Here is a 26,088-nt window from a genome sequence, read left to right on the forward strand (position 1 = left end):
TAAGAATGTAGATGTGTGTCTGCATGTGGTAAAAATTAAAAACCTCTTGCAAGTTAGTTGACTTGATAAATCTGGGTGCTAGTCTTTAAAGGGGGGTTGTGCCTTGTTTGTAGCAGATTTTGCCACAATCCAGCATGAAAAGTTTAACAAGATGCTGATGATGCAAAAAGCATTAATCACTCTCCTCTTTTCATCATAGCAATGCCTGCACAACACAGCTGGGCCTCGATGCGAGAGCTGTGTCCCTGGTTTCTTTGGCAACCCAGTAACTGGCGGTATCCATGCCTGCAGACCGTGTCCATGCCGTGGTCCTGCCCCTGGAAACAAGTGAGTTCTACCTGGCAATGGAGGCACACCTGCCTGTCCAAGAGCCATGCTTATTTGCTTCACTCCTCTGGACAACAGTTCTTATACATCAAAGTCGAGTAAGGTCAAGTCTTATCGTGAAATGAGTACACGCAAATTTCTGTGATGGTTTTGTTATTAATTTAATCCTTAATGTCCACTCATATATTAAAGTCATATATTCATATCTGCCAGGAGTGTAAATTTGAGCTTAATTGTTTAACGACCTAAAAAAAATGCTTGATTCATTTTTGACCACCCAAAACTATTATCAATGCCATATATAATACCAACAATAAGGAAAAAAATAGAGAATATCAATAATGCTAATTTGTGCACATGGTAAATCAGTAAATAAATCGATTTGTTGCTTATTTTCCATGCACAATCGTGTAAACAAATGTTGCAACTATTCCATATTCTATTTGTTACACTGTGCTCATGTTTTATACCACTGACACGATAAAAAAAATAAATAAATAATGAAACGTAGCTAGTGCAAGAGCATCTCATACACTGCAATAATACTGTCATCTCATACATTGCAATAATACTGAAACCTGTTATTTTAGGACAATAATCACAGGACACACTTACATTTATTTCACAATTTGTTCTTTCCAGTCCTCATCACACTATAAAGTGAGGTCAGTAGGGGAGGCAGTGCACTCACTGCTCAACCTCTCCACCATCAAGCACAGCCATTGGCTCATGAGCTGTTGAATGTTGTCGTTTCCAGATCAAAACTGCTGCATGAATTAGGGCATGTTTAGTGTAAATTATATAAATGAAGTTCTGATAGTCTTGGCACTTGATTTCATGCACTGAAGCTGATTCATCATTTGTGCTCAAATCTCAGCTTGTTTACACATCATACAAACGTTTCATGAATCAGATGCGGAGTTGTTTGTACGTCAGTAAAGATGACCAGATTGGCCCTCTTTGTTTTTCGGGAACAAATTCAATACACAATACACAAGGCTTGTTAAAAGATTCAGGACACCTTGCCCTCTTTTGAATGTTTTAATTAAAATGAACCAAAAAAAGGTTTTCATTTCCAAACACACATTGAAACACAAAAGTGTTTTAAAGACTGGAAAGGTTTGGATGAGGGCACCAAAACAAGGGAATAAAATGCATGGGGTAAGGCATTAGTAGTTCTGTCTTATTGTCACAAATAGTTACAAGTAAAATTGCTTCGCTCAGAATAAAAATCTGTGCCCTCAAACATTTCATAGAAGTGTACATATTATTTGCAGGACCATTTAGTGCATCAGATGTTGCTCTTTCTAAGATTCATGTAAATCATTTCCCATTTACAGTGGGGCTAAATCTTGCTACTTGGACACAGACGGACAGCCCACTTGTAATAACTGTCCCCCGGGTTATACTGGAAGGCGCTGCGAGAGGTAAGCTATCTGCTCTTTGTTATGCTGCAGTAAAGAGGATTTCTCTTTCCCTCAAGTTATCTGGGGATGGTGCACTGGCTAGGCTCTGGATAGAGGGGATTGTGGTTCCCCTCTGAAGTGCCATAGCATGTTGGCCTGTTACATCTCTCTTTTTCACCCCAGTCATGATTGAATGGTGTCCTTAGAGCTGTATGGGAGAAGCCAAGCTCGAATTAATGCCACCCATACTGTTGTGTTTGTCAGCAAAGAATGTCTTTGTGTGGGGATTAGCTACAGCAGTAGCTTTGGTGCTTAAAGCGGTCATGTATAGACCTCCTAGGAACTAGTGATTTTGTGGTCACAGCATAAGCTTTGCATCATAAGTGTGAGGACTTGTTCCCAGGGCTTTTCATGAAAGTGACCGAGGCATTTTTGAGTCTATTTATGTAAATTAACTTTGTCACAGTGTAGTGGCTTCCGTGTCTGCTATAGCAGCTAATGTGGCCACTGGTCAAATATGAGTTACACAACATTGTATATATATATATATATTTCACAATTATTCAGCTAAATATCACTTCTCTGGCTTATTTTTCCCTAAGGATACCCTTTGTCTCACATTGCTTTGCTGTTTGCTTTAGCACTGCTTAGAGCTCTTTTAGGCCAAGTGGACACTACATGAATTTTAAGAGCCCAGAACTGCTTACACTTTGTTTATATATTTATTTTTGGTCAAAGTGGTGCGCACAATTTGAGATCAGGAACCAAAGTGTCTAGCAAATCACACAGTCTATAACATGAAGTGCCTGATTCTAAAATTCTGTTGTCTTAGGAAAACCAGTAACATAGCCAGAATTTCATTTAAGGGGGGCCTGGTTTCAGCATGGCATGGGAACAGCTAAGAAGCATTATGTCCCAGAGACATCACTATAGGGAGTATGGCAAGCATCAACTGACCTTATTGCATTGCAGCTACCATAAGCAGCAAGGAGAATTTAAACCCTGCATACAATTGCTGATCTTGCATTTTAATTAACTAGCTGACAGCATACCATGGCAGATATTGGCTTGTCATTGAGAGTCTAGGCCAGGGCTCGGCGAGACAGTTTTAAAACTAAATGGACATAAATGCTGGAGTTAATGTAGCCTATATCTGCTAATTCAACCTTAAACTCTGAAGGTTGGTGCACCTTCATAAAAAAATCTGACAGTGAGAGACATTTGACAAGAAACTATTCTTGTTTTTCTGTCATTTTCCTACCAGAAATACATGAAAAGTGATTGTAGCAGAGATAAGCTTAAAGCAAAGTAAAGTAAGTTTTCATTGATTTTTTTTTTTATTTTTTTTTTAAAGCATTAGTACGTTAGCACATACTGACACATATTTATAGCCAAGATGGTAAAATGCTCATAAAATATTGTGGCTCCCAAAATGGTTTAATTTTTGTTGAAAGGACCAAATGGCTGTTCTTAACATGATGTCCAGGTGTGCATCATTTGAAGTTTTAGTTTCTCATTGAATTTTATTTATTTATTTTATTTTTATTTATTTCTTTTTTAACTGAACTATATTTTTGTTACCTCGATCAACTTGACTACTAACCAAGCAAGCTAGTTAGGCTACACTAGAAACTAGCACAGTTCAGCTTAGTTCCCACAATCTGCAGAAACAGTCAAGTGTTTCTGTGCATCATGCTGGCTTCCAAGTGAGAGGTCATAGGCCCCCCAGGCTCCCCCCTTAGCTACGCTCAAGGCAGAAAATGAGCACACTATGTACCCATCATGGTGCCTTTGCCAAAACAGAGTCAGAGCAACTTTATGCACCCGTTTGGCAATATCTCCACCACCAGTTGAACCAGACATGATAATTTATGGCCTGCATAGTAAACAAGGTTTGTGCTTTTACAGGATGTCTTCTATCCTCCCCTCTGTCCTGTGTTCACACAGGATGCAACATGTCCTTTGTCGAGATTTGGCCACCTAGAGTTTCCTTTCACACTGGAGGCATTTGTCACATATCCCAAAAATTTGTCTGAGACAGGAAAATTTGGGCTAAAAATTGTGTCGTGTGCACTTGGCATTAGATGTTGCTTTATGCTGTAGCCTGTCATGTTCTGTTCTAAAGCTCTTCTCTTTGGTTAAGTGTTCAGACATCTAAGGGGTTGTGAGGTTATCGTTTATGCCTGTCATGTTCAAATATGTCATTTCTCTGGCATAAACGAAGTGGTGACATTTTGAATGCCTTCTTTGTGAATCTTTGCCACCTGCTTTTGTGTTTTTGGGAAAAAGTGACTTGTATGTGAAACCTGGTTCCAAGTTACCATCTCTCATCATGGCTCTTGACATTTCAAATAAAGAAAACAGACAACTGACAGTTGTGAAGACTTCTATCTAGAAGAACAGCTGAACGGATTCCTTCCTGCAGAATGCAGTAAAGATGTTTCTGTGGGCACTGAGGAAACACAAGATGGGAGCGGACATGGGGATCTTGACCAGAGAAAAGATATCCTCTCATTGACCACTGCACGCTTAAACATTTCCACAAGAAATGTGTTGTTGACAACCTCCCATAGACTTCTTTCGAGACAGCGAAGTACTCCTTCAGTTCACAAGGTTAAGGTCAATGTAAGTCATAGCAGGACTCGTTGGCCTTTCCTAAATACCCCTGTCCCCAAAGCTCGACAGCAGATGCATCAGTCCCTGCTCCGTAGGCACATGAACCACTTCAACCGGCGGCTGAGCATGCTGGAGAGCAACACACTGGACGTGAAGGAGAACTTGCAGAACATGAGAAGCCAACAGAGCCGCCTTAGCTTGCAGCTGAACAATCTGACTAGAATAGTGCCTGTAAATGTCAAGAGGCATCAAGTCGAGCAACTGGCCATGAACTACACTGACACGGAGGCCAGGTTGAGTCGTCTTGAGGGCAGATTGGAGATCCTGATTGATGGCTTAACTGTACTTGCTCAAGAACTATACAAAATCAAGCAGACTCATCACATGTCACGCCCTCCTCAGGAAGGTAGAACTGCTGTAGTAGTTGCCACAGCTCCAGTCACAGTTCGGACCACAGCAAAAGCCAGTATTAAGCCAACTATCCCTGCTAGTAGACACCAGAGGAAAACGATAGTTCCTAACAATAGCTCTACCACTCAGTCAAATGGACAAGGTAAAACCAATGTTAACTCAACCAAAGGGCAGTCAAAATCTTCTCGTAAGAAGGTACAACATAGTAAGACAAGATCGCCAACCAAAGATAGGAGTGTTGACTTTACCTCAACAAGGCCCAAGAAGCAGCAGACCTTTCCTACAAAAGCATCACATCCCAACAGTGCACCAAAGTCTCAACTTTCTACTAAATCTACCTCTCATCAGAAAGGGCAACATAAGACAGCAGTAAACAAAATCCAAACACCAAAATCAACAACTGAACAGATACAACAAAATAAAAAGAAGGCGGCACCAGTGAAAGACTCTAGAACTACCCTTGCTTCACCAGAAAGCACTCTCAAAATTATTCCCAGGAAACGCACAAATACTGCAACGAATAAGCCGAGATTTCAACTTGAACCTCCTGCCTATAAAAAAACACCCCCAATAAAGAAATACAACCTGAAACAACCATCTTTCAAGCCACCTAGCAAACCAAAGACTGGAATTCCTCCAAAACGTGCAAAGCGGCCAAATCTGCAGTCGGGATCTATTGAAAAGTCTTCAACAGAATTGGTCATTAGAAAACCTCACACAGTCCAGACTAACAAAAACCCCAAAAATAAAAACACAACAAACAAAATGTATCAGTTAGATCCTCCATCTCATTTAGGTCCTTTATACCGCCACTCTAAGACTCACAAAAAAGAATCCTTTGTTACAAGTGTCCCTTTCAAATCTACCCTCTCCAAGCAGTCTGAATGCTTGAACCCCCAAAAACAAGATCAGCACAACAGTGGCCAGTCCCAGGTTAATGTTTTAGACATCCTTAAACTAATTTACCAAGGTGACCAAAACCCATCAAACAGGCAAATACAGATGCAGAATGGGGAGCTCCATATTATTCTTGGAAAGCTGGCCATTCCTCTAAAAATCATCCCAGTTACTTAGAGACTTTTAGGCCTGCAAACTTGGACTCTCTTTATAATGGACACATTCATAATCTAGTAAGAAGATGAGGTGCAAAAAATATGAAAGCTTTCTTTTAAGTGCTGGGCTTTGGCACCAATAGTTGGTACATATCTTTATACAATGGCCTTGTATTATACACACATTGTATAATACACATAATCTTTTGTAGATTGTATATGTTTGGATGTGAAATTCTATTTATACTGTTATGTGTTTTAATTGTTTATAATTTACATATTATATTTACCTATGTATATTGTTTTTCTTTGTTCATTGTGTTTTTTTAAAGTAGCGCTATGTAAGATTTTTGTCAAAACTGAAAGAAGTAGCATTACTGAATCAAAATATGATGTTGGTGTACTGTTATGGGTTTTTTTGGACTAAGTCATACATCTTTATGCATTTGAATACTTTTTAAATAAGCTTTCAAACAGCAGATTCATCCAGTCTGGGAAAAACAAAATGTTCTTCAGCACTTTGAGTGCAATTGCACATTTCCACCAGAGAGGTCTCCAAATCCGCTAGTCTTACGTAGTGCAGATTTAATGCCTGTCACTACAAGATTCGTTTCTTTATGTGAGTCACTCACTTTTTACATTATTCTAGAAAACCTTTGGGCAAAACCTTAAACTGTCCTGTGTCAGTTTAATTAATCAGAACCAAGTTGATTTGCTGTTCTAAGACACTTTTCAGGATGATTGTAATTTCGTTGTTCAGTATAGAAACTGCTTGATTTCATAATCAGTCTTGGGAATGTTTTCATCACCTAAGCACCCACTTGCTAAAGCTAAAACTTGCTGTTTGGGTATGGATATGCGTGCATAAACCTTGACCCAGGAAATCAACTGGAAGAAGATTTAAAAACCTGGTAAAGCATTTCAGTTACTGGTGTCAGATTCTTGATTGAAAATGATAGATTGGACTTCCATGGCGCGCACACCTAGCAGGTAAGTTTCTCGGCTGGCTTTATTAAGCTTTGGGACAAGGTGTCTTTCCTCACTTAGGCTGTAGAGCATTTCAGGCAGATCTCACTTGGCTCTTAAGTTCTTCTTACATTTTTTCCTTTGGCTAGTGGTGTGGAGAATAAATGGCCACAGTTTAATGAACATGTTTTTGAGAGAAAGATGGGCTCGTCATGTTCTGCATGTTAAGAGAACAATCATGGCTACAGTTCCAGTGGAAATCATTGTCGCGCTGCTAGTCCTCTCCAAACTTTTGGACTGTTTCTTCCTCTTGCAGTGATCAGTAGGTGAAGTAGAGTTCAGCTGTTTTTCCCTTTTGCTTTCACGTTTACTGTTTCTATGGGGTCAGATCTGTAAGAGCAGGTGGACGTTTTCTTTCTCTTTTGTCTAAATCAATATATTTATTGGTAAAATTGTGGTAGCTAAGGTTCTAGAATACAGACACTTATTGATAGTTGTTGCTATGTCACCAGTAGGACCCGACTGATATGTTGGTTGTTCAATAACCATGGTTGGAAATCGAACCCTGCTACACAACACTGCACACCATTAGTATGCATTGGCAGATATCACGTACTGTCATAAGTTGTCAAGACTTTGTTCAGTAATATAACATAGTCATGCCTTTGAGTTTAGGTTGTTGTATTTTGTTGTATTTTATGTCATATGTGTGGTATTTTAATATATTAATAGTTGTTTGACTATCTTGGTCAGGTCTCTGTGACTTCTGGTAAAATAAAGGAAATTAAATCAAATGTTACTATTAACAGTAATTGCTGTAACATTTGAGGTCATGACATGATTTCTGCTGTGTACTTTAGTTAGCCATGATATCATCAAACATTATGGTAGCTGCCATGACAATTACCGGTAATGGTAACATGATATAGTTATATTCTGTTATATGTTATATTACTGGAGATAATCTGTCTTGACTGCCCATGGCAATATATGACATTTGCTGTGGAATGTTTATGGTAGTAGTTATGGCAATGCAATGTACCAGAGTTCACCACAACTTTTTTGGTCATTGCATCTCCACCGAATTTGAATAATTTCCTAGCAATCTTTATTAGCTAATGAATTAATAATTAAATTATTAGGGTGTAAAATTGAAATCTGAAAGATATAGAGTAATTTCACCTTTTATTCTTGTAGGGGCAGGTGATATGACAACAGTTAATTGTAAGCTATGTCACGATAGGCCACAGTCTGCTTTCATTTGAGGTTGTGGACTTTTTGACACACTGTAAAGCTGACCATTTTAAATAATGTCAAAAAATGAAAAACGATGGATTCAAAAATGGATATACAAGGTTTTGGCCCAAAAGTGACTGTTTGCATGTGTGTTTGTGTGTGTGTGTGTGTGTGTGTGTGTGTAATGGATTGTAAAAATGTCTCAATATTAGAAAATTGCAGTGATAAGTGTCATAATGTTTGCTATATCACCTGCCTCTTATCATCGGTTCTGATCATTTTTGCCTCCTAAAATCAGTATCAGCTACAATTTTCATGTCGGTCGGGCCCCAATCACCAAGATGTCCAAAACCCAGTGTCTGTATATCTGATGCATGTTGTGTGTTTCTTATTCTGCAACAGTCCTGTACAATAAGGATGTTGACTATGCTTTGCTAATCACAGGCTGAGTGAAGCGGTAAATCTTTCTGTATGTTCTAGAGCAAGTTCTGTCATGTTTCAGCATGGGTCTGTGTGATCTCTTACCTGTTTTATAAGGTAAGCAAGCCCTTTGGAAACTTGTTTCACTAAGCTGTTGCTAATTCTTTTTCTAGATGTGCCCCTGGATACACAGGCAATCCTGAACTTGGACAGAGCTGCTCTCTAGAAAACGGTATCAACGGTATGTGCTGCTTGAGGCAGACTCTGATTAGAGTACACAGTGCAAACGGGTTATACGTTGTTCATGAAATGAGCGGATTAAAATAATTACCTGATAAACAATAGTTGTATGTAGACGTTTAGGTGCCCCTGGTCAAATTCCATGTTTTGTTGATTTTCTAGGTGAAAATAAGTAAACACATCCTCTACGGAGAACACACTTCTGCTCATTTTAATGCACAAATATTTTATTTTGGAGTATAGGTATGTCAGTCTATTACTAAAAATAAAAAGGGACCTGTGCAAAAACTGACACACTTTATATTTTATGTTTCATTTTTATATTAAATTTACATTACATTCCTCACTGGTCAGCTCAGATTTTTTGGTCAGATCTGATCTTTCTAACTTAATGTTTCAAATTTGTGTTGGTAAATGACTTGAATCGGTCACTAATGTAAACAAAACTGTCCAAAACAACCTGCAAGTAAACATCCTTATCAATAAAGTCACGTTATTGAACCACGTGCATCATGAACAGCAAAAAATAACTAACCGTCAGAACACGCCTCCATCGCAATGATCACTTGCTCTGAACAGCTCAATAATAGGGCAAGATAAAGGCAAAAAAGTTCAGATTTTAAATAGTTGCTTTTGCGCTGTTTACTGGCGCTAACTTCAGGTGCAGCCATTTGAAAGCTGAATGATGGTGCACGCTCAGTGAAAAACACATGAATTCCGACGTGAGGGTTTTCATTATGGTTGCAAGGCCATTAATTAGATCTGCATCAGATTTGTGTGGACACACAAGTCTGATCTTTTCAAGTCGAACCTTAGGCAATTTTATATGTGGTCCTAGATCAGATACATCCTTGATTCATGTTCATGTGACCTTAACGAGAATGGCCAGATCTGAATTCATGTTTTTTTTCCACTGCACATGCATCCATCATTCAGTATTAACGTGGCAGAAGTCTGTGCCAGTAAGCACAGTAAGTCTAGTGATGAATGGCTTGTTCAGGGCTAATGATCTTCATGGTTCTGCTGGTTTGTTAGTTTGTCCATGGTGAATGTGGTTAATTCACATAAACGACCTGCATGTGTACATTGATAAGGATGCGTTTCAAGACTTTTTCATTCACGTTAATGACAGATTGATGTCACTTAACTACATGAATATGAGCGATTGAGTTAGAAAGATCAGATCTGAGCCAAAAAAACTGAACTGAGCAATGAGGCTTGTAATGTGAACATAGCCAAAGCAGATCTGATATGAAAAAATCCACACAGCTTTAAAACATCACATCAGTGTTACATTAATGCAGAAAATCTGATTTGTGCCACTTTGTCCTTGTAATATGAATGAAGCTTTAGTGTGTTCCCTATAGAAAAAAAATCAACAAAATGTTAATGCAGGGTATTCAGACTTTTCCAGCGACTATATTTCTGTTTGTTGTATCATATGGAGATTTTAGCCTCTGCCACTCTTTGCAGATTAATTTGTATTCCTGTGATTATTAACATTTGGCTCATCTCAAAGACAACCTAAGTCTGTTTAAAGGTCCTCACTAAACACGTTTCCTGTCCACAGGGAACTGCTACAGCTGCGACCCCCGAGGTAGTGATGGTTGCACTTCAAACGGGATCTGCCGTTGCAAGGCAAGCTCACATTTACAAACGCCGTTCTCGTATTGCCTATCCAAGTTTAGATGGAACATTAGAAAACAAGTTTCATATCTAAATGTGCTCTCTCACATCCAGATGAATGTGGAGGGTCCATCATGCTCCAGTTGCAAGTCTGGCTCCTTCCACCTCAGCCCTGCCAACAAAGATGGTTGTCTGATGTGTTTCTGCATGGGAGTCACTCAGCAGTGCTCCAGCTCCTCCTACTACAGAGACGTGGTAAGACATGAAGAGTGGACTCTTGACCTTTTGTACTTTCATAAATCTTTAGACCAAACAAATATCATTGCTCAGCAATTAATTGTTAACCAGCCTGTAAACCTGCCTATTCAAATAGAAACTGTTGTTTGTTAGAAATGAAATGAATTGTGGGCAGTCGTGGGCTGGAGCTTAGGGAACCAGCCTTGCGACCGGAAGGTTCGGTCTGTGACTGAGGTGCCCTTGAGCAAGGCACCTAACCCCCAACTGCTCCCTGGGCGCTGCGGATAGGGATGCCCACTGCTCTGGACAAGTGTGCTCACTGCCCTCCAGCTTGTCTTTAATAGTGTGTAATGTGGTGTTTTCACTGCATGGATGAGTTACATTGTCATTGTGGGACTAATAAGGGTCACTTAATGTTTTTTTAACCAACAACATTGGTCAAACTATTATCCCCGATTGTCAGTACTAAAATATACATTTATGAACAAAATTTCACCACAAATGTAAGTGACGAGCTAAGGCATGATTGAGATCTAGGGAAGTCTTTGACATTGCTTGAAAATACTTTACACAGTTTAAGCTAAGAGTGTTGAGTTAGCCATGCTTTGCACAGCGCTAATTGGTATAAGCTTTATGTTGTATGTTTTTTTTTTTCTTTCTTCTTCAATATGTTAAACTTAGAAAATATATTCAAATTGTGTTCTAAAATGCCATAACACAAAATGCAGCCATAAAGATGCTAATAACAGCAAAACAGAGAGCTCATGTCATCCCAGTTTTGAAAGAACTGCACTGGCTACCTATATCTATAAGATTCGATTTTCTGCTATTAGATTTTATGGCTCTAAATCATCACATCACCCAACATCAGAGAATGTCTGTCGGTTTATGTTCCAGTATGTGATCTTAGATCTGCAGATCCTTTAAACTGACCTTTTGCAAATACCTTCTGTAAAATACAGCAAAAGGCATAAATAATAAGATGTTTGGCGACATGGAATAAAATATTGTACAATTAATGATACAAATACTGGGGTTTAGACCTCAAAAAAATGTGTTAATTGTACCATATGCTGTTATAATTATATATTACTTCAGGCTTTTTGTTTCATTTTTCTGCACAGTTACACCTTTGGCCACTGTTGTACCTGTACAGTAACCCATTTTTGTGACTGTGTGACATGTGGCTACTAAAGGACGGAAGGAAGATGTTTCTGGTATCTTTTCTCTTTAAAATGGATACAGAATGCGGTCTCACTCTTCTTTTGTCTTCAGGTCACCACTGGTTTTGCTCCAGGAAACACTCAAGGCTTCGCTCTTGTGAACCGGCAGCGCACCAGCCGCATTGACACTGGATTCTCGGTGGAGGTGTCCACGGACGGGACCCAGCTGTCTTTCACCGGCTTCGACCACCTCGGTCAGGAGCCCCACTACTGGCAGCTACCCAACAGCTACCAGGGAGACAAGGTACAAGCTGACGTGGTTTTAAACGTCTTTTAGTCCATAGGCCTCCAGTTCATTCATATACCTTCATTTGCATCTGCTTTAGTGCCTCTCTTCCCACTTTTGCAAGCTCTGCAAGCTGTTCTTCCATGTGCCCTCCTTTTCGTGTTTGTCCCTGTTGACGTTGGCGATCACACCTCCTTCAAAGAAGAGAGAGGCTTTATTATAGGGTAATTTAGGTGGAAGTTCTATACCTCTTTATTTTGAACTCACTAGCCATGTTCACATCCAGAGCACCTTTCTTGGCAAAGTTTTCCAAAGGTTTGTCAGTGTAGGCTATTGAAACTTGCCGGTTATATTATATGAATGTCAGCAGAACTTTAGTGAAAATTGTTAACCTGAAATATCACCAAAAAAGTAGTATTTGTTGTTTTGATGTTTTAACATATTTACACATAAATTCTGTCATGTGACAGATTTCCCTCATGAAACAAACACAAACTGAGAAGGAGAAGTGTTTTTAAAAGGATAGTCTAACAGAGAGAGAGCCAGAAAAGGCTACAGCTTTTTTAAATGTAAAGTGCTTAAATAGCTCGATCTTGATCTCTTAGGAAATGGAAACGATGGCTACAGCCCCCAGTGATGGTAAAAATTCCTTTACCTTCAGTTAAAAATACCGGTTGTCCATTTATTGATTTAATTCATGCAAACCACCGACCATGAGTAGGCCTTTGCAGAAGAGGACAGCTTTTTTTTTCTTGAGTATTATTCCCTCGTTATTCCGACTCTCAGGTGGATTTGATCTACTCAGTCTACTTTTGTCACTGATGGTGATCAGAGTCAAATGCTCGAGTGCAATTCTGAAATTCATGTAAATATTTCAAAGATTCTAATGTTCACTCTAATTTATGCTGATAAAATGATTTGCAATGAAAAACTCCTCTATGGCACAGTGTACAATTTAGGACATCTACAAACCATAAAATGTTTTGAAAAAAAAAAGGAAAAAAAAGTCTCAGCTCTCATTCATCAGGCAAAATGGGTTGTTTTAAACAGCCTCAGCGAAAAAAGTCTTCAGAGAAGAGAGTAAAGGGCTAAGATAAACTAAGCAGCCACAAACTCTCAAACAGTAAAGTTCACATTTTCATTCTTTGTTCAATTTTGTGACCAAATGAAAGACGACACAGGCCTCAATGAAATTAAAGATGGGGACATCTCAAATGCAACTTTTTTTCTTTTAAATTGACGAACCAAAACTAATGCGCCGTTTTTTTGGGGGTTTTTTGCAGAAAATAGACGTGATAAGCTGTATTTTAAGGATATTTTTCATTTGATCACTTGCAATTTACTAAAAGAAAGTAAATGAAAACACAGGTGCTGTTAAGAAATTGTATTTTTTAACATATCCTTTCTTTGCACTTTGTAGAAGCAGGCCCGCTTTACTCGATCAAAACGAGCACACAAGGTAAAGCACTGAGTGTGTCAGTTCTGCAGTGACTTTTTGAGCAGGTTTTCGTGGGGGTACTGTGCTTGTCATTGTTTTCACGTGGCTTGTCTTTTGGAGTTGTTGATTCTCAGCTGCTGTCAGGGTCTGCATGGTTGGTGCAATTTCATAAGCTGTATTAGTCATGCTTTGTAACTTAAGCTAAGCGTTGTGGCTTGAAAGTCAGCATGGTTTAAGTGTGTTCAAGCAGCAAACGGTGATTTCAGGATGTACTCATGTGAGCGTTCCAATGTCAAGCTTGTTTGAGTGTTCATGGTTCTGTATAGAACCATTTTCTATACTAAAGAACCCTTAAAGAACAATAATTTTTTATTATGTAGTATGAAACTAGGCATTCTTGCACAAAAACAGTGGGCTCTCAGCAGTCTGAGACTCAGGACCCCACTGTTTGACTTAGAATTAAATAAATATAGCAAGAGTTAAGTCCCAATTAATTCATTCGCTTGATAAATATGGCTGCAATAGAGTTATAATTTGCTCATTATATACCATATTGGGCACAGAATGGAACCTAGAGGCTACATGTGGGGATTACAGTGAGACTTGCTTTATTCACAATATTAGCAAGACTCTACTTGGCTAGAGGATCAGCTGAGGAAGGACGACTCCATATGGCACTCTATGGGTAAAAGCCCTGCAAGGTCCAAAAGAGCTAGCAGGGTATCCATGCACTTTTACTCAAAATTCTCACCGCCATGCTGATTGTGACACTTATTGTGTGCCCTCCAATATATAACAATGATAATAATACATTTCTAATATCAAAGCTCAAAATTCTGCACCAATAAAGAACTTGTGGGGCGCTTGTTGCTATAAATCTGTTGCCCCCGGCTATTAAGTTTACACAGTACTGACTTTTGGTCTTTTTGAGTTTGAAGCGCAATTGTTTTTTAAATTGTCGTTTATGGAACGATGCACACTGTAACTGAAAAGCACTCTAGCCTGCACACTGTGCTTCGTAGTTTTAAACCGGCCTTTTCTGTTTCAAAAAACAGTCCACTCAGTGCCATGAAAAAGCACTACACACCATCAAGGAGGCTCGTTTGGCTGTTTTTGAGCACTCAGACTTGTGTACTTTGTACACTTGGTATAAAGATTAACACAGTCTGGACGTGACAGAAGGTCTGTGCCTTTACTGTTCTGTCAAATTACTCTCCCGTGTGCAACTTAAGAAGCTGGACCTACTTCTTTTTAATGGTGGCCTGCTTTGCATTTAAAAAGGTGCCATGTGATGCCCCCTAAACAAGCAACAGTGTCCTCGAGATGCCATAACCTACAACAGACAAATGTCTTTGCTTGCTGTTCACTTGCATTTGTAGCATGACACTATGTTGAGTGATCTGGAGCGAGAACTCAAACTGCATAAATAAAAGAACTTTTAACAAGAAACCGTAGCCAATATGATGATTGGTAACCCCATCATGTTGTAACCCAGTCATGTGTCTTGGATCTCACCCTGTCTTTATGCACTATTTTGCACGCCTTTTCTCATCCTTCTGCATGCTCCTATTTGGAAGTAACCCTTGGATCCCTTCCTTTTGTCCGTGTTGACCTTTTGGGTCACTATCGTACCTGTTCGCTTCATTCTTCCTGCCTCTCACCAGCCATCTGCTGCCGAAGTGCGTAAATTCGATGAAGAAATCTGGGCACTCCTTACCAACTTCTCCAGTGGGCGGTCGGCTTCCTCCCTCTCTTCATCATCCTCCAGAACCTCTTCCGCCTCCTATTTGTTTGGAGCCTCCAGTTCCATGGGTCGTTCAGGTGGCCATAAACCCAGCCCCCCTTCCCCCCCTCCCCCCCCTTCTGCCATAACTTCCCCTTTGAGAGCCACTGCGTCCCACCATGCTGCCCCAGGCCATGTCCCAAACAATAGCTTAGTGAAGGTATTGTATGATATCTCTGGCGGTTTTGTTTAGGCTTTGAAATAGCAGTAGAGTTTGCTCCAAAACGTAATTTTTTATTGAATATTCCCCTCGTCAATCAGCCAAGAAATTTTCACCACCCAAGGTTTTGTTTAGTTTTGCTCTGGCTAATGTAGCTAACAAGTGATTGAAACTTATAGCCCACCTATTTGAATTAGAACTTATTAGAATCCTTGCCTCAAAACATTTCAAGCTGTTAAGTAACATCAAACTTTCTATATGGTGGTTTGTATCAAACTTGTGTCTCTTGAAATGGAAGGAGAGGCAAAAATTAGCCAGTACTGTTTTTAGCTAAGGGACATGGCTTTTATTTATTCTGACAGTCAAACGGTGTCAAAAACCAGTTTTTTTTGTGATTACTTATCAACTTGACATGGTTTGAGGCAAGAGTGTGATGCAGATGTGCCGTTGCAATGCTAAATAGTAGATATAAGTTTTTCATTGCTAGTTAGCTGCATTAGCCTCATGGCTAATGCGGCTAACTGGAAAAATAAAGGAGGAAATGTTTTACCATCTTGGCTAATTCACTAAATTTGGGTTAAGATGAAAACTGTCTTTAGAATATTGAAGCTTTATATGTAATTAAGTCCAACTTTGCTCTTCACTGGTTTGATTCTAGTTTGAAGTGTTGGTCTTTCTAACAAGATAAGCTGAGAAAAAACACTGTGGATCTGTTCATTTCTGTTGGTTCCTCCAACAATGTAGCCGTCTTGTGACTGCATGTCGCTGGAATCCTGGGAAAATATCACCCTCTGGGGCACAATGAACGATGCCGATCCTTAGCATGTTTGCATAGACAGTCATGGTAATGATCATTCAATGAGGGGTTAATGTTTGGCAAAATCAGTCGTTTCTTAATGTAGTAAAGTCGTTAATCCATTATTAGCCTTCAGTTTTAGGTATGTGAGAAGGTTTGTGAAGGTTAACCAGAAATTGGTGACCGGAGTGTGAAGGTGGAGCACACTAGAAGTGTTAAAAATGTTTTTAAGTAATACTTTATTTTTGATCATAGGCTAAATCTCACTAAACCTCTTCAGTGCTCCTGATTTGTAGTGGCATTTGTCATTATGTCTGAAGTAGCAGGTTTTCTGGTAGAAACTTGAAACCCTTTCTCTTATGATCTGCTCTCCTTGCTCTCTGCTATGCTTATCTGCAATTTTCTGTCTTTTTTCTGCTGCTGATGCCCCTTTCATTCCTCTCGGTGCTTCAGTACGCTCTGGTCTACAAAGCATTCAGTTTACACCCGGAGGACGTGCTCTTCTGGCAGCTTCCAGAGAAGTTCCGAGGGGACAAGGTAACTAGTCTGCAGTGGTCAGTCCAGCCAAGTACCAACCTGCTGACCTGTGTGCTGCTCTGTCCAGGCCTAAGTGCTCCTCCACCTGTACTAACATAAGAGCTTAGTGAGGTCACTGGAGCATTTTCATGCAGCAGATGGGCGTCTTCCGACCTGACTTGTGTTTAATCTTAAGCAATTTCCAATATAGCTGTTCCAGTGTGAGCCTAATCCTGTTTAGTTATACTAGTGTTCATGTTTAGCTTTGCATTCAGGACAGATCTGCAGGTATTTCTTGCTATTGTTATGAGAAAAAAGAGACTCTATCACACACATTACTTATAGGCTTTATAGCAGTTACAGTATACTTTATAGTACTTATTGAATATTAAGTCTTAAGATTGATAAAAAAAAGACTGCAGGAAAAGGGCTTGAGGACAACAAGAAGCCCAATTATCATGAAAGTGCTCTTATTCTGGTATTCTTTCTGTTCCTGTAGGTGGGCTCCTATGGGGGAAAGCTCAAGTATACCGTCTCTTATGTACCTGGACCACGGGGAGCTCCCATAGACGATGTTGACGTCCAGATCATTGTAAGTAATACGAGACGCAAGTGGTGCGCAGTGTCCTCAGGGCCTGCTCGAGCATTTTAGGGACCCTTCCATCTGCCTAGGCACTTAGGTACTCTTAACTGTAGGAACAGTATAGTAGGATACAGATTCATAAAGAAATGACAAGATGTAAATATATCGTGATAATAATAAGGAAATCAAATAAACCAAAGATCTAATTAATCTAGTTTAAGATCTAGTTTTAGATCTAATTTAATCTAGTTAATCTGATGGGTAATACAAAAAATCTCTAATAGAACCATCATAATAATTGTACGAAAACAAGAAACTGTTGAATGCTTAATGCTATGGTAGTGACCCTCTTATGCTACTTAGATAGAGCAGGCTCTGAGTGTTCTGTCATAAATAAATAACATCACCACATTCTTATTCCTAGGGTAATGACATCACACTAGTGGCCCGCCAGGACTGGAGAAGAGGACAGGGGACAAGAGAGTCCCGTCAATTTGAGATCGTCTTTAGAGAGGTGAGAAACTTGTCTGATGCAAAGAAACAAACATTAAAATTCTGTGCATTTTCCTTTAATGTAGTATATGATGGGTTGGTTTGGTTCCGTGTATGATTTTTCACTGTTGTTTGTGAGCAGTATGTCAGACGTAGTGAATAACAATTAATCTTTAGATTACCAGTGACTTATTGGTATTGATACCATTGTAAGCAATGCTCATAAAAGTCAAGGCAGAAAAAACAAAAACTATTATTAGGCTATGAAGTCACTTGACAGATCTTATTCTTTTGTTTCTCTGTAGGAGAACTGGAAGCGTCCTGATGGTATGCCGGCCACTCGGGAGCACCTTATGATGGTTCTGGCTGACCTGGATGACATCCTTATCCGAGCATCCTATCACACAGAGATGCGCTCGTCCAGCATCTCAGGGGTCAGCATGGAGGTTGCTGTGCCCAACTACACAGGTCTGACCCAGGCTCTAGAGGTGGAGCAGTGCCGCTGTCCACCTAGTTACCACGGCCTGTCCTGCCAGGTATGACCAAATCCACCACACTGGCCAGTTACAGTGGTTGGTTGAATTGCAGCCAGTTGGAACTTGTAAGAATAATTGTACCTTGATAGAAAAAAGGAGGAAATGCTTTTAACATCTGTTAATGAAACTTGAAAGTTCAAAACCTTATGTGACATCACTGTATGACTGGGCTGGTGACCGGAGAATGAAAATATATTGTGTGCTGTGCAGTTTGATTGCAGAACATCAATTAGTTAGCTTGTCTCACACACCTGATTATCTCTCTGATAATAACTGAAACAGACATGCACTGCAATAGTTTTAACTGTTTTACAATAGCATACTTTATTGTAGTATTGTAGTCTCTGGCATTAGGCCATACATGCTGTTGGGATACCAAGAAGTCTTACATTTCCATACTTTACAACTTTAGCAAGCTGTTTAAATCCTCTAGTTCACTTAATTCTCTTTCACTCTGTCAGTATTTCAACAACATAAATGAAACAGAAAATAATTGTATTAAAAAACTTTCACTTTTGGACAATTCAAGGATATTCATTTCTGCGTTTTTATCATTTATAGTTTTTCTCTGTCTGCTGTATTTTAGGACTGTGCTCCAGGCTACACCCGTACAGGTGGAGGCCTGTACCTTGGCCACTGTGAGCTGTGTGAATGTAATGGCCACTCTGACTCCTGTCATCCAGAGACTGGAGTCTGCACGGTAAACTGCATCCTCACCTTACATTACATTACATTACAGCCATTCTTTGAGGAAGCCTGTAGAACAGCATGCTCATGAGGGTCTGTAGTAGTTGGGGTCACTGACACAAATTATATGTGAACACTGTATAGTTTAATTGACACACTTCAGATCTAAACAAAAAAGAGGCTTCTTTAGGTTCTGTCCTTGCTTTGACGATGGCTGTTTGTTTGCTTATTGACAGAACTGCCTGCATAACACGATGGGCGAGCTGTGTGAGCAGTGTTCCCCTGGCTACTTTGGAGATGCCTCTGCTGGAACTCCAGAGGACTGCCAGCCTTGCGCCTGTCCACACACTGACCCGGAGAACCAGTTAGTCCCAGAAACCAAACTCCTTATTTGTAGTTATTTAATCCTGATGCAAAGAATGTTCATTTTCTTTCCACAAAACAAGAGTGAAGGCCTTTGCTCACTGAGCATGATTTATTCTGATGAATTAACTATTAATACAGCACAACATCTTGTACACCAAATGAGATTTCCGAGAGTAAAAATACATTTTATTTGCTATCTATTCGGTTTTTGCAAATTTTGGCGGGCAACACAAAGTCACTTGATGAATAACTGTTGTTTCTGGCATTTGCATAGCAACAAGCATGTTGACAGAATGGCTGTATCCTAGCAACTAAAACAATTTGTCTTCTGCTTCAACAAGTGTGGTACTAGCTTTTCGAAAAGCAATTCACAATGAGTTACAGACTGGGCTGGGCCTGGACTATAGGAGGCCCTATGCAAGATTTTACCTTGTAATTTTACCCGCCCCCCCAGTTTTTATTATCTTAATCGGCTATTTAAATAAGAAAAATAAATAAAAAAACATGTATCATCTTGTGATGCACCATAGAATGTCTAGACACCAATGTGTGTCTTGCATTCAATAAAATGGCCACGTCTAAAATCTAAACATTTGGTAAAGATATGAAAGTGATCATTTTGTAGGTATGTTGTGAATCACAAAAAAACACCATATCAGACAAATTATGAGGTACACAGTATCACTTATGGGAATTGCATGCAGGAAACAAATGTTAAACTGTCTCATATTCTATCCCAAGAACCTCTGACCTGTAATTCACTCACACATGTTTAGCAGACTGAAGTTTCTCCACAAGGGGGCGTTGTTAGCTCTCAAGTAGGCTTGTGAAGATCACTGAAAGTGAAGACTCCTATCAAAAAATAAATAGTTTTCTGTCCATAGTGAACAATTTAGATACAAAAAAAATTATGTTGGAATATTTTGCATTTTCCTGTCATTTATTCATGGTGCATGCAGTGTGTTTTGGCCTTAACCTTTCATCAAATTCAAAAACACAATTATTTCCTATTCTACATGCAAAATTAAACGTGTCAGTGATTAAAAGTTTTGAATCCAAATCTAATCTATTCCTGGGCTTGCGGAATCACTTTTTGGTGGAGTTGTAAACATGTAAATCTCATACTTGATAACTCACAGTACTGTCCTGCTTTTCAATATGAATATTAGAGCAACTTTTGTTTGTGTTTAGATTCTCTCCCACCTGTGAAAGTCTGGGTAATGGGGGCTATCAGTGCACTGCCTGCCAGCCCGGCTACACTGGCCAGTACTGTGAGCGGTAAGTTAGCCCACTTCACCAGTCACATTTGAGTGGCTCTTGTGTTTTCAAGTGATAGATCTGTGGTGTCAAATTCTGTTTTACTTCTCTTTAAACAGCTGCGCACCTGGATATGTTGGAAATCCGCAAGAAAGAGTCAAATGTCACCCAGATAATGGTGAGATCTTTGTTCTTTTTTGCTGAACTATAAAAAAAAAAAGAGTTAAAAAAATCAAAAAGAAATCATTTTTTGGATAGTAAAGCTGTAAGCTGGTGTGAGTAATGGATGTGCTTGTTTGGTATCAGCGGCTGCTTCTCTGGTGGTGAAGGTGTATCCTGAGAGGGTGCTGGCGGCTCAGGGTAGCCCAGTTACCCTCAGATGCCAGGCATCTGGAACCCCGCCCCACTACTTCTACTGGACCCGTGAAGACGGCCGCCCCATCTCCAGATCAGCAGAGAGACGCAGACAAGGTACCACTTTTACGCGAGTAGTTACAGCAATGTGGCCTGAAAAGGCCCTGTGGTCTGTGTCATTTTTGTAGTTTACATTAGCAGCATATATATATATGTGTATGTGTGTGTGTGTGTGTGTGTGTGTGTGTGTGTGTGTGTGTGTATATATATATATGTATGTATGTATGTATGTTTGGTAAACTCTTTCATTGCCTGCAGGAGAGGAGCTGCATTTCCCCAGTGTCCAGCCCTCAGATGCTGGCGTCTATACCTGCACATGCCGAGACCGCCAGCACACCAACCGCAGCCACGCTGAGATCGTGTGTGAGTGTGTTTGTTTAACCATTTCCAAGCATTTTCCTTGAGGAATCCCAGTATTATTTGTATTATCATCCAGTACCTGGAGGGGCTTATCAATAATAAATTATGTTAAGTCAGTTGCTCTGATGATGGAATTTGACTGTTCCATGTGACTGGCTGGGGAGACAGGAGATCTCCAGGAGACATCTAGAACCAAATTTTGCTCTTCATACTAGCTCACCAGATATCAGCTCCTTAAAAAAAAAAAAAGAAATTCTTATTACTGTATTGGTATTTATTTGCATCTTTTCTAATGATATATTATGGTTTTACAAGGAAAAACTTATTTTCAAGAAAAAGTAGTTTTAAGCAATGTGCTTAGTGCTAAGACTTTTGCATATGAGTGAGAGTTTCATTCTTGAGACTGAGAGGGAAAATACAAAGTGTGGTTCAGAAAACTAGCATATAATTCAGTTGATACACACATACATAGCTTTTTAACTTGAGATTTAGAAATGGAAATTCCATTTCTTCCAATTCCATTAATTCCAAATACCAGAGTGTGAATGCAAATTGGCACAGTTGCTGTGGCTCAAGCCAATGTCAGCCTCATGCTTTAACTTACAGTTTTCACTTGTTACCAGAAATGTGATCTTCTTTTTGGTATGCTTCATAGTTTATTTATTAGACTTGATTGATTAATCTCTGGTACTGTGATAATGAGAGCTGCTTATTATCACAGTACCACAGTATTATCACATTTTGGATGGAAGTAACAGGAAATTGCATCTCCATGGAAGTAATGTTTCTCTCTCTCGCTAGTCTCACCATCCAAACCCATCGAGGTCTTTATTGAGGAACCCAAGGTTCAGAGCGTAACAGTGGGAGCTACAGTGAGCTTCATCTGCACTGCCAAGAGCAAAGTAGGAACCACATTTAACACTGTTTATGCTGAAATTCTTTTTTTCACTCCATCTTTGATGTTTCACACATTTTGCATGTGAATGGATTAAGGTTTAGTCTGATTTGGGGCTGATCAATATGGACATACAATGCGATGACCGACTCTTTTTCCTGTGTAAACAGGAAAAAAAGAATAATGAATTAGTAATAGCTAACATCCCTTGCTTGCACATGTGTGCACTGTGTGGCTAAAAAAAACAGTCAGCATTCACCATTCCCTGAACAGCTTTATCTACTTCGACTTACAAAAATAACTAAACATATTCTATATAAAGCTTCATATAGTGTTGCATGTTTGTTGTGACAGTAGTTATTACTATTTCACATTGTAAACACAATGTTGGGAGTGAGGATAATCACATTTTTAGTAATTTTACAGGCTAGTAGTTCAGGAAGGAGTAGTTTTTGAGCTCTGCTTTCATGTCTTTGTAATTGGCTCTATAGCTGAGCTCCTCACTATTCGCAGGACACCAGAGTTCAGCTAAGTCCAGGAAAGCATACTGCTGCTCTATATGTCCCGTCAATCTAATTACACCACTGTCATATCACCGTCTGTATTCACTTAATTAAATCATCATTTTAATCAAATTCTGCAACAGACTTTGCAAACACAAAAGTAGACCTGATTTGGTAATGTAATAGCATTGTTATAACATTGATGTAATGGTTTAATGTAATAACAATGTAATTATATTAACCGCATCCCAACACCTTGTATTTGACTTATTCAGTTTTTCACCTACCCTGTAATGCTAGCTTATTGCGGTTGTCAGACAGAAAACCTCAATTTTTTGAAAAATAATTTGAAAATGCCTGTTACACTTTATATTGTATGGGAGGCAAATCCAGCCAAAAAAGAAATGAAAATTAAAACAATAAAATTTAAATGCTTTTTGCCATTTGTTTTTCCAAACATTTGAGCAAATGTCCTGCCAAAATTGAAAATGAAATGAAATACCTACATTTGCAATTTCATTTTTCACATGGGCTCTAGTAATTTGTGACAAAAATAAAAATAAATTGAAAACGGCTATTTGTCATTTCATTTTAGTCGTTATACTGGTGTTTCATGGCCAAATCTGAAATGAAAAAGCTAATGGAGAAAAGAAATTCCAAATTTCAGTTTGGCTTTTCTTCATGAACTGCAAAAATAAAATCAAAATGCAGTGTTTATGTTTTTATTTCTATTTCATAGCAAATGGCTGCAAATCTGACCAAATAAAAATGAAAACGCAAAATGGATAAATCAGCAGCAAAGTGACTGCCTGTGATTCAGTTTTCGGCGCTTTAACTGTCAGAATGAAAAGGCAAGCGTAAAACATCAGATGTTTGGACAAAGAAATGGCAAAAAGAGGTTTGCATTTACATTTTATTGTTTTAATTTCCTTTCTTTTTTGGCTGGATTTGCCTCCCATAATGTTGTATGTAAATTTCATGATGAATGGACTAAAATAAATGGCCTAAAATGACTTTGTCTGGTTCCATTGACTTACAATAAAAGTAAAGTAGGTTTTTTCCTTCTCCTGTAAAATGACCATTTTGGAGATATGTTTTCTTCTGACAGCAGCGATATACATCTGGGCTTTGAAATTCCTGTCAAGGTTAAGTATGGCTATAACTGGGTCATTACAGTTCTTTAGTTACAATACTTTATCTTGCATGAATCAGCCAGTCAGATATCTGACAGATTACACACTACAGAACCTCCTCAGATCAAACTATCCCAATTCTAGTAGTGCTTAAAGATAAAGGGTCTTTGAGTATTTTACTGACATACTTGAACTTCGCTCAGTCTCCAGCGTACACCCTGGTTTGGACGCGCCAGGGCAACGGCAAGCTGCCCAACCGAGTCATGGACTTTAACGGCATCCTGACCATCCCGAATGTCCAGCCTGAAGACTACGGTGTCTACGTCTGCACCGGCTCCAACATGTTTGGCATGGACGAAAGCTCTGCTGTCCTCCATGTCCAAGGTTTGTGACTGGTGCTGTTCCCTTCACCATCATCCTCTTAAGACCACCTCAAGTTCCACCTGTCAGTTTCTCCTACCTGGTTGCTTGCATGCCTTTGGCTTTTGCTGTACTCTCTTACACCCTGGCTCACTGTTTTCTTATGCATGCTAACTCCTCAGCTATGGCCAACAGCATGGGTCTTCTTGGGTTTCTCCATGTGCGTCATGAAATGATCTTCAGTTCTGTTTTAGTTAGATGTATGTTTTTATTTATTTTTTTACTAATCAAAAACACTGGCTTTCTTTTATTACTTATTGCTGATCCACCCTTTACTCTAAACGAAAACAATACAGCTTGTGAATGATTAAGAGCAACACAAGAGCAGATGATTAGAATAACAAATCATTTGATATTTAGAAGGAAATCAATGTTATTTGTGAAAGAAGTGTTTTATTTTTCCTCCAGAGTCTACTTATTACAAATCACAGGCAATCACATCTCCTCAAAAACTCAAATTTTTATGCTGGTATTAAAGCTCCTTGGTGATTTTTATAAACTGATTTTTTTTAGAAACTGGATTTGCTATTTGAGTCGAATATTTATTAGTCATTTAAGACAGAGTGCTCCTTAAATGGCAGCTTGTTGTGTCTCGTAGTTGTACATGTATATAATGTGGTTGTTACGTCTTGAGGCATCTTTAATTTGTTAGTTAATTAAAAGAAGACTGATGTGTTTTTCAGCATAATTTCTGCCTCATTAGCATCATATGGTCCATAACCGTATCTGATCGTTTTGTTTCCCTGGACTTAAAATGGAATTTCCATGAATGGAAACTCATGGTTGAAGCCACTGAGCAGTTGCTGAATTGCTTCAGTAAACGTTTATGTGAAATGCATCTTTCACATAAAACACTTCCATAAAACCTCTGATTCTTTAGTGAATGATATTTGTAAATGAAGGTATAAATGTGTAGTTCCTTCTGTCAGAGGTGGGACTAATTTTCTAGCGTAGTGGTGTGGCTGGGGCTTTCCCAGGTTTCTGCCAGGTTGTGCATGAAAACTTTAGTAAATGCGAAAGTAACCAGAATGACTTGGTGATGTTACTCTGGTGTTTAAAAGTCGGATACAGTTTCAGAGATAGAGCTGTAGGCATCTCATCTCCTCTGTCTCATCTTAAGAGTGTATGGAGTGTAACCAATGTAGTTCCTGAATTGTCTTATATAGTCTATACATTGCTGTGGAAAAGTGAAGAAATGATATATAAACCCATTTAAATGTTTATTCGGTCTAGAAAACTCCAGCAAAGAGTTTAATAGAAATAAATACACTTTGATTTGATATGTGTTCCATCTCCAAAATCCCTCTGAATAAGGTCCAGTATTTACAGTTATCGTGCAATACCTGCTTATACAAGCTCATCATTGAACTAATTTCCTTGAAAAATTACATTTTGGTGTGGTATGTAAACATTCATACCCTTTCAAAGTCCATTCCTGGAAACATAGCTGCAAAAAACAACCCATTTTGAATTCATTATTTTTGTGATGTTGTGAGAACCAAATGATTTACATGCATCCTCCCGTTCAGCTCTCAACAGGTTAACCCTGCCCATTCACACTGAGGCTCTAAGGAGCTTTTACACCCAGATGGCTTTTTTGAGGCACACTAGAGGGCAGCCAGTCAGAACAGAGCTCATTTACATATATCAGTCTTAAAGGCACAGTAACAAGAAGAGCCTGTTTATGTTAAAATTAATTTTGACCATTTTTTTTATTAATCAAACCACACAAATGTTACTAGTGGACCTCAGAGGGAAAATAT

General features: G+C 39.1%; 1 protein-coding gene across 1 annotated transcript in view; it reads left to right on the forward strand.

Moving 5' to 3' along the window:
- Positions 1-26,088, forward strand: part of hspg2 (heparan sulfate proteoglycan 2) — a 186,473-nt gene that overhangs the window by 99,655 nt on the left and 60,730 nt on the right. Inside the window, exons 28-45 of the mRNA XM_037541607.1 lie at positions 200-327; positions 1,668-1,754; positions 8,608-8,675; positions 10,245-10,312; positions 10,415-10,555; positions 11,813-12,004; positions 16,617-16,700; positions 17,179-17,271; positions 17,687-17,776; positions 18,060-18,290; positions 18,877-18,990; positions 19,214-19,341; positions 20,535-20,621; positions 20,720-20,778; positions 20,907-21,071; positions 21,273-21,377; positions 22,176-22,276; positions 24,109-24,289. Coding sequence (XP_037397504.1) covers positions 200-327; positions 1,668-1,754; positions 8,608-8,675; positions 10,245-10,312; positions 10,415-10,555; positions 11,813-12,004; positions 16,617-16,700; positions 17,179-17,271; positions 17,687-17,776; positions 18,060-18,290; positions 18,877-18,990; positions 19,214-19,341; positions 20,535-20,621; positions 20,720-20,778; positions 20,907-21,071; positions 21,273-21,377; positions 22,176-22,276; positions 24,109-24,289 — 2,122 coding nt within the window. The remainder of the gene's footprint in view (positions 1-199; positions 328-1,667; positions 1,755-8,607; positions 8,676-10,244; positions 10,313-10,414; positions 10,556-11,812; positions 12,005-16,616; positions 16,701-17,178; positions 17,272-17,686; positions 17,777-18,059; positions 18,291-18,876; positions 18,991-19,213; positions 19,342-20,534; positions 20,622-20,719; positions 20,779-20,906; positions 21,072-21,272; positions 21,378-22,175; positions 22,277-24,108; positions 24,290-26,088) is intronic.

The sequence above is a fragment of the Pygocentrus nattereri genome, chromosome 9, assembly GCF_015220715.1.
Source record: "Pygocentrus nattereri isolate fPygNat1 chromosome 9, fPygNat1.pri, whole genome shotgun sequence".
NCBI classification, from domain to species: domain Eukaryota; kingdom Metazoa; phylum Chordata; class Actinopteri; order Characiformes; family Serrasalmidae; genus Pygocentrus; species Pygocentrus nattereri.